Source organism: Lissotriton helveticus, chromosome 3_1 (assembly GCF_964261635.1).
Source record: "Lissotriton helveticus chromosome 3_1, aLisHel1.1, whole genome shotgun sequence".
NCBI classification, from domain to species: Eukaryota; Metazoa; Chordata; class Amphibia; order Caudata; family Salamandridae; genus Lissotriton; species Lissotriton helveticus.
In genome coordinates, this window is record NC_136061.1 from 2,070,486,316 (window position 1) to 2,070,499,361 (window position 13,046).

General features: G+C 42.5%; 1 protein-coding gene across 1 annotated transcript in view; it reads right to left on the bottom strand.

Moving 5' to 3' along the window:
* The window catches only part of TICRR (TOPBP1 interacting checkpoint and replication regulator), a 581,214-nt gene that overhangs the window by 286,268 nt on the left and 281,900 nt on the right, over positions 1-13,046 (bottom strand). Inside the window, exon 13 of the mRNA XM_078683197.1 lies at positions 184-274. Within this exon, the coding sequence (XP_078539323.1) occupies positions 184-274 (91 nt within the window). The remainder of the gene's footprint in view (positions 1-183; positions 275-13,046) is intronic.

The following is a 13,046-nucleotide window of genomic DNA, read 5'->3' on the forward strand; positions in this document are numbered from 1 at the left end:
TCTTAATCTACATTTTATAGATATTTACATGGCAGCTACTGCAGCATTAAATATATTGTGAACAGCTAAATTGTGGTGGACAGGAGTGGAGGTGTTCAAGTATGGTTCTGAAAATTGATTCATATGAATTATTCTTTGTTGTAATCATTCAGCATGGAAGAAGAGTATGATTAAATTACTCACCGGCCTTTAATCTGTTTATGAAGTAATCTATTGGAGACTTGTTTGTGGAGCGGTGTCTCAGTAACCTTTTTGGTTAGAAGCTTGTAATTATCTAAAATGAAAATGAATTAACATTTAGTCACTTCGAACAATAACATTTTCAGTCAGTGTAGGAAGCTGGGTTTCTGTTGCAGTAATTCCCCACCCCCCACACTATTTGCCAGACTACTGATGCACTTTGACTTGATGTGCTCTGGATCCCTGCCAATCAGGTTCCCAGTGTGTGTGTTCCTTTCCCAAAACTGTACCTCGTACCCTAAATTGGAACCTCTCTGCCAAACGTCAGTCCCTTGTAAAAGGTACCATGGGTACCAAGAGCACTGTGACCAGAAATGGCTTTACTGAAAACTGGGAAGTTTGGAATCAAACTTCTCAGCACATTAAACTGACACGGATGCCTGTGTGGGATTTAATGAAAAATGCACTCAGAGGGCCCCCTGAAAAACGACCAGCCTCTTATGGGTTCCCTGACTGGTACACACCAGTGCTGCCACAAGACATGTTTCTGGACCCCTTGGGTGGAAGCCTACATGGTAAGAGTTGCAAATGCTTCCAGATATCCTGAAACAAGCACAGCAAAGGAAATGGCGATCATCAAAAGGGTACTCAAAACTGTACCCTTTTGAGGGTAAAAACTAAGGAACCTATTAAGAGCCCCTCCTGCTCTTTAGTGAGATGATGCGGCAGATAGAATGTTGGCAGAGTAACACACTAACCCCTTCACTGCTAGGCCTTCCCCCTTCCTCCCCTACCTCCCCCATGGGTTGTAAGCCTTTTTTTGGCTATTTGGGGTAGTTCCCGCTTAAGCCCATGTTCTGTTTTGACCACATAAGGTATCCACGCCAAATTTGGGCCCTTTTCTTCCAGCATCATGGGGATTTTAAAGGTACCCAGGGTTTGTTGATTCCCCTGGAGGGGACCTAGACATTAGCCAAAATACAGCTATATTTGGTTTTGTTTGGGGGAAAAATGGAAAAAAGTGCTGCAGGTGAAAGCATCTGCTTTTTCCCTGCAAACGGTATTAACAAAGTGTTCATGGTGCTAAAATCACCATCTTTCAAGCTTTCAGAGACTGACAGACATTTGTCAGAAAATCAAACTTTTTTTTTTTAACACAGTTTTGGCATTTTACTGGGATATAGCCTATTTTTGCAATTTTTGGTGCTTTCAACCTCCTTCCAGTTAATGGTAGGAATGGGTATGAAAGCATTTCAGAAAAGTATAAAAAATTCAGAATTCAGCAAGGGGTCATTTGTGTAGATCCTTCAAGGTTCTTCATAAAAACTAACAGTTGTAAATGAGTTGAAAAAACAGCCATTTGTGCCTACGTTTTCACTTGTAACTTGTTCTAATTATGACAGACTTTTTAAAGCAATATACAGTTACATCCACTGGACTCTTCTGGTTGTGTGAATAAATAGGACTTGTAGGTTCACGAAGAACCCAATGAACCCAGAGCCAATAACTGAGCAGCGTCTTACAATTTTATTTTATTGTGTACCGGGTAGATAGTAATTCATTTGGGAAAATATAAACAGTGAAACATCGATATGAAAGACACCCATGTATTTCTGAAATGGGAACAAAATATAGAGCTTAGAAACAGTAGCTATTTGCACATCTCTCAAATTGTGGGTACCAATACTAGCATGAGAATTATAGGACATTTTTCAAAGGGACTTCTTTTTTACAACATTGTCTTACATTTGGATGGCTGAAATGCATCGAAAGTCAATAGGCAATAACAGTTGCTCTACAATTCTGTGTTTCCCTAAGTCTCGCAATAAAAATTATACCTCATTTGTATGGGCCTAGTGCCCGCGACAGGAAACGGCCCAAAACGCAGCGTGGACACTCCACATTTTCACAGAGAAAAAAAGACCTTTTTTTACAAAATGCCTAGCTGTGGATTTTTAACCCTAGCTGAGCCGGCACCTAGGGGAACCTAGCAAACCTATACATTTTTTAAAACTAGACACCCAGAGGAATCTAGGATGGGGTGACATGAGTGGCTCTCACCAGGTTCTGTCACCTAGAATCCCTTGCAAACCTCAAGGTTTGTCCCCAAAAACACATTTTCCTCACATTTCTTTGAGGAAAATTCTGGAATCTGCGTGGATCAAAACAATTCCTCCTACTCCGCATTCCCCAAAGTCTTTCGAGAAAAATGGTACCTCGCTTGTGTGGGTAGGCCTGGTGCCCAAGACAGGAAATGGCCCAAAATGCAACGTGGATACACCACATTTTTACAGTGAAAACTGACCCTTTTATTGCAAAGTGACTAGCTGTGGAGTTTGAACCCTAGCTCTGTCGGCGCTTAGGGAAACCAGGCAAACCTTTACATTTTTTAAAACTAGACACCCAAGGCGATCCAGGATGGGGTCACTTGTCTGGCTCTCACCAGGTTCTGTTATCCAGAATCTCTTGCAAACCCCTAACTTTGCACACAAAAAACAAAAAACCTTTTTCTCCACATTTCTGTGATGGAAAGTTCTGGATTCTAAGCAGATCCACAAACTTCCACCCACTCAGCATTATCCAAAGTCTCCTGATAAAAAAGGTACCTCACGTGTTTGGGCAGGCCTACTACTCGCAGCAGGAAAGTCCCAAAAAGCAACGTGGACACGCCACATTTTTACAGTGAAAACTGACCCTTTCTTTGAAAAATGCCTAGCTGTATATTTTGAACCCTAGCTCAGCCGGCACCTAGGAACACCTAGCAAACCTATACATTTCTGAAAACTAGACATCCAGGGGAATCCAGGATGGTGTCTTGTCTGGCTCTCACCAGGTTCCCCACATTTCTGTGATGGAAAGTTCTGGAATCTACGTGGGTCTGCAATCTTCCACCCACCCTGCATTCTCCAAAGTCTCCTGTTAAAATGGTACCTCACTCGTGTAGGTGGGTCAAGTACCCATGACAGGCAAGGGCCCTAAATATTTTGTGGAATCTTCAAACTACCTATCACAAAACAACCTGGTTTTGCAGGGGGGTGGACACCTGGTTTCTTGGTCCCGAGCTCGCGGCCATCTGGCGAAACCTACCAAACCCACACATTTCTGAAAACTAGACACATTGGGGAGTCCAGTGAGGGATGGCTTGTGTGGATTCCCCGTTTCCCTACCCAGATTCCCCTGCAATCCTCAAATTTAGCGGACACAAATTTCCTACCACCCAGCGTTCCTCCAGGTCTCAAGATAAAAATGGTACTTCACTTGTGTGGGGAGGTCAAGTACCTGCGACAGGCACGGCCCTAAACGTATTGTGTATAAGCAGGGATCCACTAGGGAAGGGTACCATTGGAAAGGGGAGATTCTCCTCTTTCCAACAATACCCCTCCCAAGTGTTTCCGTACTTGGGGTCTGAGATAGCCCCAGGAACACCAAAACATTAAAACTGAAACTAAGTTTCTGTTTCTTTCCAATGTAATTTCGACAGTGCGCCATATCTTCATTACATTGAAAGTAAGAAGCACGCCTCTGGAGGTCGGAGAAGCTCTTCCCTACCTCCTGAGGCCCCCTGCTCACCCAAAAGGAAATCCCTCTGCTGATTTCAGCAGAGGGATTTAGTGTGCCTGTGCACATTACAGAATGGTTCTGTGATGAGCACTGTAAGGGTTAACCCACATGTTAGACAGGTCAGCTTTAAGAGTGTCTTCCTCCGAACTTTTTTGCCTTCCTGATCCTTTTTTTCTAATCTTGTTTTTGCTGGCTTTAGTACTCTTTAGCACACTTTACCACTTTTAACCAGTGCTACCATGATTGTGCTCTCCCTCTTAAACATGATAACACTGACCTATACCCAATTTGCATATGTAATTTACTTATAAGTCATTAAAGTGGCACTAACTGTGCCCAGGGCCGGTCAATTAAATGCTACCAGTGGGCCTGTAGCACTGATTGAATGGCTTCTTAAGTGAGTGGAACAAACATGTCTCAGGTCTCCCATTGCAGAGCCTCTGTGTGCAGTTTTAAGCTACCACTTTGACCTGGCAAAGTAAACCTTTTGCCAGGCCCAATCCATTTTTAATACATGTAAGTCACCCCTAGGGTATGCCAGGGGGCAGGGTGCAAGTATTCAAAAAATCAAGACCGGTACATTTAGGTTTTACATGCTTGGTACTGAAATACTCTTACATTTTTACTTCACTACCATAAGGGCCATCTCTCTCGTAGGATAACATTGGAGTGGCTTTATTATGTTTTATAAGTGTAATGTCCAATCGGGAAAGGATAACCAGTGTGTGTGTGATGTCTCTTGAATCACCATCTAAAATCCAAACTGATGGTGAAGTCACATTTTAAATTGTAATTACAAATATGCCATTTTTAGAAATGTAGCATTTTCCTGCCTTAGCCCTTTAGTGCCTAAAGCCTGTGCCTGAGTCGCATGACTGGGAATAGCGGACAGTTGAGCTTTGTGTATTCCACTAGACAGCAACACACAAAGGGAGCTTTAGGTGTGCCTGTATGAGCCACACTAGCAGGATGGGAGGGAAAATATGGGCACAGCCCCACTTACACTTGAACAGACCTACCTCCACACAAAGGGCTGCAGGGAAGGCAGGATGCCTGGGGACTTCAAAGGGAAACCTCTAGAAGCTTCTTCCCCACTCCAAAAAGACAAATGGATATAAATGCTGGACCTCACACACCCACTCTTCAGTAAACTTCTGGACATATGGACACTCTTCCAGGAAGAAGGACTGCTGTGCTGCTGAAAGGACTGCCACTCTGCTGTACCGCTGCTCTGAAGGAACTGCTGCCCTCTTGCCTTCGTGGAAGAGTACTGGACTTGCATCTCTTGAACCCAGAGTGGCTACAAGGGCTAACTGGCTGGCATCCTGATCTGAAGCCAATGGAACAAAACATGCTTTCAACAACCTTGTGTCTGCACCTGGACTCTGCCGTCTGTAAGACTAGACTGCTAAGTGGTGCTAACAGTCATGGACCATTTGAAGAGGGCTTAAGGTGTGCTGCCAAAACTGTGGATTATTTTTTCTCTCTTTTAAACAATTGCAACTCATTGTACCATTTTGTATAGATTTATCGTCTATCCTTTGAATCTTCTTTTATCGATTTTAAGTGTTTTTTTTTGTAAAACTCAGGATTGTGAAATTCTTCCAGTATTTTTTTTATAAAGTGTCATTGCAAAGATTTTTATTAATCATGCAATAAAGAAAGTAAAGTAAAGTAAAGCAGCGGAACCAACACATCTTCTTTGTTGTGTGGCGCTTACCCGAGCAGAACAGACTTCTCGCCTCTGCTACTTGCACTGGACCTGTGCCAAAAACCTGTATCGTAGCTCTTTGTAACAGACTGATCACCTCGACTGTGTAACATTCTCAGCGCAGGTCCTCTCATCCCATTTTTCAATAGCAGACTCAACGATGGACTGCACATCGCAGCCTCGCAGCTCTTTTGAGCTGATGCATCGCTGCATCGGCAACACCGTATGTCACATCCCAGCCCAGTCCATGGGATTTTTGACAACGATGCAGGTCCTCAAATAGCAGCCTCGCCGCATCTCAGGACAGACTCATCGGTTTGGCTGTGCTACACATCTTCGACGTGGATCAATGTAATTTTCCGGAAACCCGGGTTTAAGGTACTGCGTTCAGAGGGCCTAACTGTAATTGGCCTCCATAACCCAATAAGGGTTGCCTGGACTCTCCACAGTGTACCTCGTTTTGGGTCACTATTTAGAGAGCCAGCTTCCTCCAATTGTCTCCAAGTTAAGCCTGACTGTTCCAAGTTAAGCTACCAAGGGTTTGCACACAGGTTTATTTGGGGTTGCCCCTTCCTTACCCCAATAAGGATTGTGGTTGCTGCTTGACCAGGGCTCCCACCCCAGTAAACCAGTAACCCAATTTCTTTCACCATGGAAAAATCTAATTTTAAGTATCAGTTCGACAAGCCGAAGGCTATGGTGACCAAGAAAGTAGTCTTTAACGTGAGCAGCTGCAAAGCACAACTAGCACGGGCTCAAAGGGTGAACCCATCAAGAACAACAGCATCAAGTTAATGACCCACTGCATCAAAGGCAGAAAGGAGGAAACATGTTTTTCAATCCCTTCAGAAAACACATTGCTATAGGCAACGTAAATAGTTATGCCTAAACTGACAAACAAACAAAAAAGCTGAAAGAGCTAACAAATAGTGTTACCACCACCCACAGGAACATTTCGAAAAAAAAACAAAACAAGGAACGAAAAAATTGATACGTCAGATGAGTGGGCCTTCAGGGGAGTCAATGTCTGCCTCTGGGCACCAAGAGGAAACCGAACCAACAGCTATCAAACAGATTTTGTGGACCTGGAAAAGAAGAATGCCAGCGTTCAAGATGCTTTAATGCTGCTCTCACCAAGATCCAGGACAGAGACAAAAACCTCTGGATCGTAGCCCGAATGTCCTGGATTCCTTGCTGGGAAGGAAAGGCCCAGAACTGCACCATGTCAAGAACAGCCCCTATAAAAAAAACTCTGAAGGAGTCAGGTGTGCTGGAGAACCCCAAAAATGTCCCAAGGTTCACTATGGTCTACAATCTACTGTGGTAAGCACACTGCAAATTGTCGAGGTAGGGGAGCAATGATTTGCACAACCTCTCTAGTTCATGAACATCCAAAGAGAGCTGATCTGGCCAAATGTGAGCACTACAAATTGAAAATGATCATGGCCTAACCTGAAAGTATGCATCCTGCAGTTTCAAGGAAACCTTCACAGTCATCTAGAACTAGCGGTATACACAACTTGGGCCAGTGTGAGCATTTCAAATTTGTCTTTTTGCAGGAAGGCATTCAGAGGTTGAATTTCTAAAATAGGACTAAGGCCTTTGTTATTTCTTGGCACAAAAAAATAGGAAGGAGTAACAACCCATCACTCAACCTCAACGTTTGAGGATGACCATCTCTCGATTGTCCCTTTGGCCAGTAAGGCCTGCGCCATTTATAGCACGATGGCGAGGTGCTCCTCTGAAAGTGGGAGGAAGTGGTGGTGGGTTAGATCGAAATGGAACGGCATAACCCTGCTGGGTGTCCTGAAGGACCAATCTGTTTGAGGTGTTGTACTGTCACACAGGGAGAGAATGTTTGATTCTATCTCCCAGACGACGGGTTGTATGCCAATCCATAAGAAATAGCTACACATCTCCAGAAAAGCCAGTGGATCGCATCTATGCGCGTTGGGGGATCACCCCACTCCAGATCACCCCAAGCAATGAGTAATATAAAGGCGAGTAAATACATGGCAGCATCCTAGCCATCCTGAATGATGTGAGCCAAAGGGGCCTAAATCTCCTCTGGGACTCCTGGCAAGATCATGCTGGCCATGTCCCACTGGGCATGCATGTAACAGCCTAACAGACAGACAACAGTGACCAACCTCAATGCTAAGCTGGCTGAAGAGAAAATATACTTTCTGAAAGCCTCAATTCCTTATGATTCCCTGTCTGGAGTGGTCATGGGGAATGTATTAGGATTGACTTTTTTGGTAAAAAAACCTGGACCAATACACAAGGAGTATGCAGTTCCTAAAGTTACTTCATGGAGGGACACCACTTGTGCTTTTCCATAAAGAGGTGCTCGGTGAACTATGAATATTCACACGCAAGAGCCCTCACACACCTAAATGGGTGGCAAGCTTCATCAATGGACATCTCCTCATTGGGCTGCAGCTGTAAAGCCCATTCGGCCCGTGGGGTGTGGGCTCTTTGTAGGAGATCTTTTGCTTCGTTTCGCTGGAGTAAGCCTACAGCGAGTGTGCTAAAAAAGTGTGAAATGGAGTGCAAGTGAGTGAAATTATAAAATTAAAATTGACTAAGGACCTCCCCTTCACTATGTAACTGTAATAGCGGTTCTTGTCAAGATTAAAAACAACGTGAAATTAGACTGGAAATAATGTTCTGTCTAGTTTTTCTCAAAGATGGAATTAATTTAGGGCCTTTAATGGAGTCAACGATTTATATGGCAATTCATCAGGATGTTATAATCTACAGGGGAATGGGACAGAAGTACACATTGGTACATTGCCCAATCCACTGATCTACTTTTTTTTTTTTGTGTTGATCTACTTTTAAAGTGTGGATGAACCAATATCTCTTATTGAACCTATTGTGAAGAGAAAGGAAAAAGAAGAGATTTCGACCTGTAGAAAAAAATATGCGAAGAGAGGCATATATTGTTAGGAATAACCACTGAGTTCATCATGGTAAGTGCATAATACAACCTCAGTGCGCTGGCATTAAACTTAGATGCAAATCGAGGTGAGTCGGACAAACACCCAGTCCATGATGCCAGCAAAGATGACAAACTTGACCAGACCAAACAATAAGCTCACCCCACACAACAGTGCCAAGCATTGTAAAAGACAAACAAGTGAGGAGATTAGAATGTCTTACTCTAATGAGGATACACTCAGACCCCTTAGGTATTGCAAGGGTCAAGTAACTGTTCTATGTGCAGTCTCTGAAAGTATAAATGCATTCTGCTGTCAAATTAAGCCCCATATAAGGTAGTCCAAAGAGGGACTCATGGTCTTGAGCGTGGTCAATACTAGAAAACCTACCCCAATCACTGCAATCCTGGAGGTAACCAAGAGGATGGTGTGGGGGGAGAGTTGGGTGGGGGGGAGGGGAGAGGTCTAATCTCGTTGGCTTGAATCGCTGTCACTCATGCCTCAGTACTGTTGCCTGTCAACTCGTAATCATGAATGGGTGTGGCAATTTCTGATGTGCATGCGCAACCCCAAACCATGCATCACAACATCGCATATAGAGGAATGTGTGTGGGACATCAACAAAAAATAAGCCCTACTGATACAAATAGCAACTGTGCACATGTACTCGCAACTCCGACCAGGGCATCATAACGTCAACTACAGAGAAGTGTGTGTGAGACCATGTTAATGTAGGAGTGGGTTAATGACGAGTGACCTGAGGGGGTCATGGAGCTGCCATATTGGAGAGAAAAGTCCCAAATGTATTATTAATAGAAAGCACTCAGTATATTATTCAAAACATTGTTGTTGCAAATGTTAAACAAGGCTCTTGAACGACGTAGTACAGGTTTGCAAAGTGTTGGGTTCCTAATCTAAGACCAAATTGTTGAGGACCTGGTTCAAGTCTATATCCTAATGGACGGTATAAAAAACAGATTGACGATCTTATTATGTGATCACTCTGATTCTCCCAATCACTGTATAGGACATTCTGTTTGGAATGGGAAGTGGAAAAAGGCATATTTAATCGAGTGACTGAAAAAAAAAACCACTATGGAGCACTTAATGTTTCTTCCACATGTATGCTGACGACACGCAACTTTATTTGAAAATCTCATCCCCGGATAACATCACCTCACTCAACACTACCCTTGCGTCTACTCAAAATTGGTTAACTGAGAACCATCTCCTGCTCAACACCTCCAAAACTGAATTCCTTCTCATCTCTCCCCCGAACCACATCCCCAAGCTAGACCTTTGGATGAATCACCTCACCGGTTTCAGCTGCACCCCTCTCATCATAGACTCAGCCAAATCACACAGAATCACCCTGGACAAACACCTGAATATGAAAAACCATATCAGCAATGTGTGTAAGGGAGCTAATCACTTGATGAGGACACTTAGGAATATCAAACCATTCCTTCACAAAAGGATTTCAAGCAGGTGGTCCAAGCACTTGTCTTGCCAAGGTTAGACTACGGCAGCACTACTGCCCTGTGGCCTACCCAAATACACCCCGTGATGTGTGTATAGAGGCACAACCCCCAATATTGTTCTCTATATAGCAGTGTTGTGCCTCCAATATTGTCCATTCAATGTCATCAGGAGTGCGATTTATTTCTAAGAAACGAGCGCTCATTTTGTATTGATCCTCTAGCATCTAATGCCACTTCGGTGTTTGTTTATGCAGGTTTTAATGAGTCGTGTGGTCGTTCCTACCTACGTTCAACTGCAAGGGCACGTGATCATGTACATATAGGTTCTTGTATTGGTCAATGTCCATGTGTTTGTATCATCTAGAACTTTCTCTTTAGTGGGGTTTGAGAGATTACAGACACAGCAGTTGCCACATGGGTAATGTCCTATAACCAGTGACAGATCTCACATGCTATGTTGTTCTCTACTTAGATCTTGATTGCTAGTGTAGTTAAAATCATATAAAGGTATTAAGGGAACCCATTCTGAGAATGCCACAACGTTTATGAATAATCTTTTTCACTTTGTTGTAATTGGGTGAGTGTGGTCGTGCATGTAAAGGTGCCATTGGGTTCTTTTCTTCTCATCTCAAGTAGGGCTTCCCGATTGTTGTTCCTGGCCCTTTTGTGAGTGTGGTTGATAAAAATGCTGTGGGTAATTCCTTGCTTTAAAATCATCTGTCAAGGTCATTGATTGGTTATCAAAATCCTTGATAATGCTACAGCTACAGCAAATTACCAAACACTGCCAAAACGGGAGATTGTTACTAAGGTGACTAACATACAGGAGGAGACTATTACAGTTAGTGGACTTTTTAAATGTCTTAGTTGTAAGCATCTCGTAATGGTCAGGTCCAAAAAAGGAAGTTCTTTGCTGTATGGAATACATGAGAAAAAACAAAAATTTGGACAAGTGATTTAAACATCAATTATAGTTATCTTGATGTCAGTGTGGGTATTTAAAGTCAATTGCAATTAAGCCCAGTGCGTTGGTATCAAAAGAATAAAATGCATATTTTAACATCAGAAGTCATTACATAGAAGATCAAGTAATTGTTCAAAATCTGTTGCAAATATGCCAGGTAACCAGTGATTTTATGAATTGTCAGTCATCACTTCTTTGAGTTTTTTTTTATTTTTTAAAGCAGGTCCTGCACCTGTTCCGAAAGGACCATAGTGGCAAAAATCCAGGACATAGCGTTGCTGCAGGTCCTTAAGCCATAGGTTAAAATAAAAAGAGTGGCTATATTAATGTCCAACTAGAATGCAGAAGCGACGGGCAACAGCAGAGTAAATGTGGGAAAGTTTATAGCCACACAATCTGCACTTAACAATATTGAAGAGGAGCAACCAGTTTGGGTTGAAGTCTTTAAATTATAGTGTCATCATCTTCCCAGCCAAGATTTAAGTGCCGAAGGCTTTCCCAATTGAACAACTAAGATGTGGCTTTAGGTCGGGCCAGATATTAATTGTCGTACAAGTTTGTCAGTGCTTGTGAGAGTGGGATGGTGTTGATATTTTCCACATCGGCAAGTTGAGAGAGAAATCTTGTCTGTTTTTTCAGTATGCTTGTCACTGCTCTGTTCGAGACTGATGGCGAGTTTAATGTGCTTGGGTCTATTTGAAAGGTGTCTGCTGATGCCATTGAATATGTACTCCAGGAGTTTAGAATATATTTTGAAGGACAAACTTCTGCGTTCCGGGCATAGCCATAATGCATCTTTGACAATATTTTAGGATAGAGCCCATGTTGGTCAATTTTAGGCCCTCTAGCCAAATTCGAACTCACCAGTGATCCCCCGGTGTAATGTGGCAACCTAAACACTCATTTTATAGGCTTTTAGATGTAAATTGTCCATGCTTTTGATGAGTAGTATTCCTACTTGGAATGTCCAAATAGAATTGTTATGATACATTGATGGTTTAACGTTCTGTATGTGGGAGTTGGGTAGAAGGAGTTAGACATCTGACGATTGTGGTTGTACAAGCTGTCTCCTGTAAATAAACTACCTATAACAAAAGATCCGGTCTACTGGATTACATCATAATTTGGCGACAATCAGGATTTGTGAAGAAGAACTCATCTTGGAAAGTAATTTTTTTTTTATTGCTTCAATCAATTTTGGAGACAGTGTTCACGCATATCAAACGGTATTTATCTGACTTTGTGTGTGTTGATTGCACCAACGGCAGTTTTTAAGGTATGTGCCCTGATTGCACCAGCGGGAGATTATTAATATTCTCATAAATTGGATTTGAAAGTATTGATTGAGCCATCTCGTGTTTTACATTATGAGCAGATTATCGAAATCCTGCGTGTGAAAGTACTGCTCGTATATGCGGCTGAAACTGAGTGTGGAGTACTTTCAAGAAAATACTTTAATTTACGTGTTAAAGATTTAGAAACCACAGTGAAGATTTTGAATATCGACGCACCATTAAAGGGTTGGGTGCATCTTTGAAACACTGACCAGAGTTCCAGGACGAGCTCTGAATGTGTCTCATCGGGAGCGAGCTTCGAACGCCTCTTTCCTTCGCTGCCAACCGGGATTCTGTATGACGTTTTAAGACCACGTCACGACGCTACGCAAAGGGCAAAGTACGACGCATTACACGGAGCGGGCATTTTATTTTTTCTATCGAGTTGTTTGTTTAGACCCGATTTTCACAACGTTTCTCAAACAACGAATGGAACTGTATTTGGAGTGGACATCAGACATATTGCAGATTAATATTTGAAGATGATATGCAATAGACTACGGTGACTACGTTTGTTATCTTAGTTTTTTTGGGGGTTTCACTGTTGATTTAATTTACAACAGTGTCATTTTGCTAAATTATTCAAAATGTCAAACAATATTGTTTCTCCTGCACATTTCTTACCAGTAGCTGGTGATCCCAAAATGGAATGGGAGCTATGGTACCCAACATTTTTAGCTTATGTAGATGTAGTAGAACAAGATGGATGTTCTCCCAAGAAGGAAGTTAGCACTTTTGAGAAACTGTTTGGGTGGCGCAGGGCTTAAGGAATTAGAAAAACTGCCTCCTATTGAGGGTGCAGGTGAATTTAATGTATTTGAAGTTGTTGTCAAACAAATGAGCACTAGGTTTGGCAGAAAAATGTATGCTGTA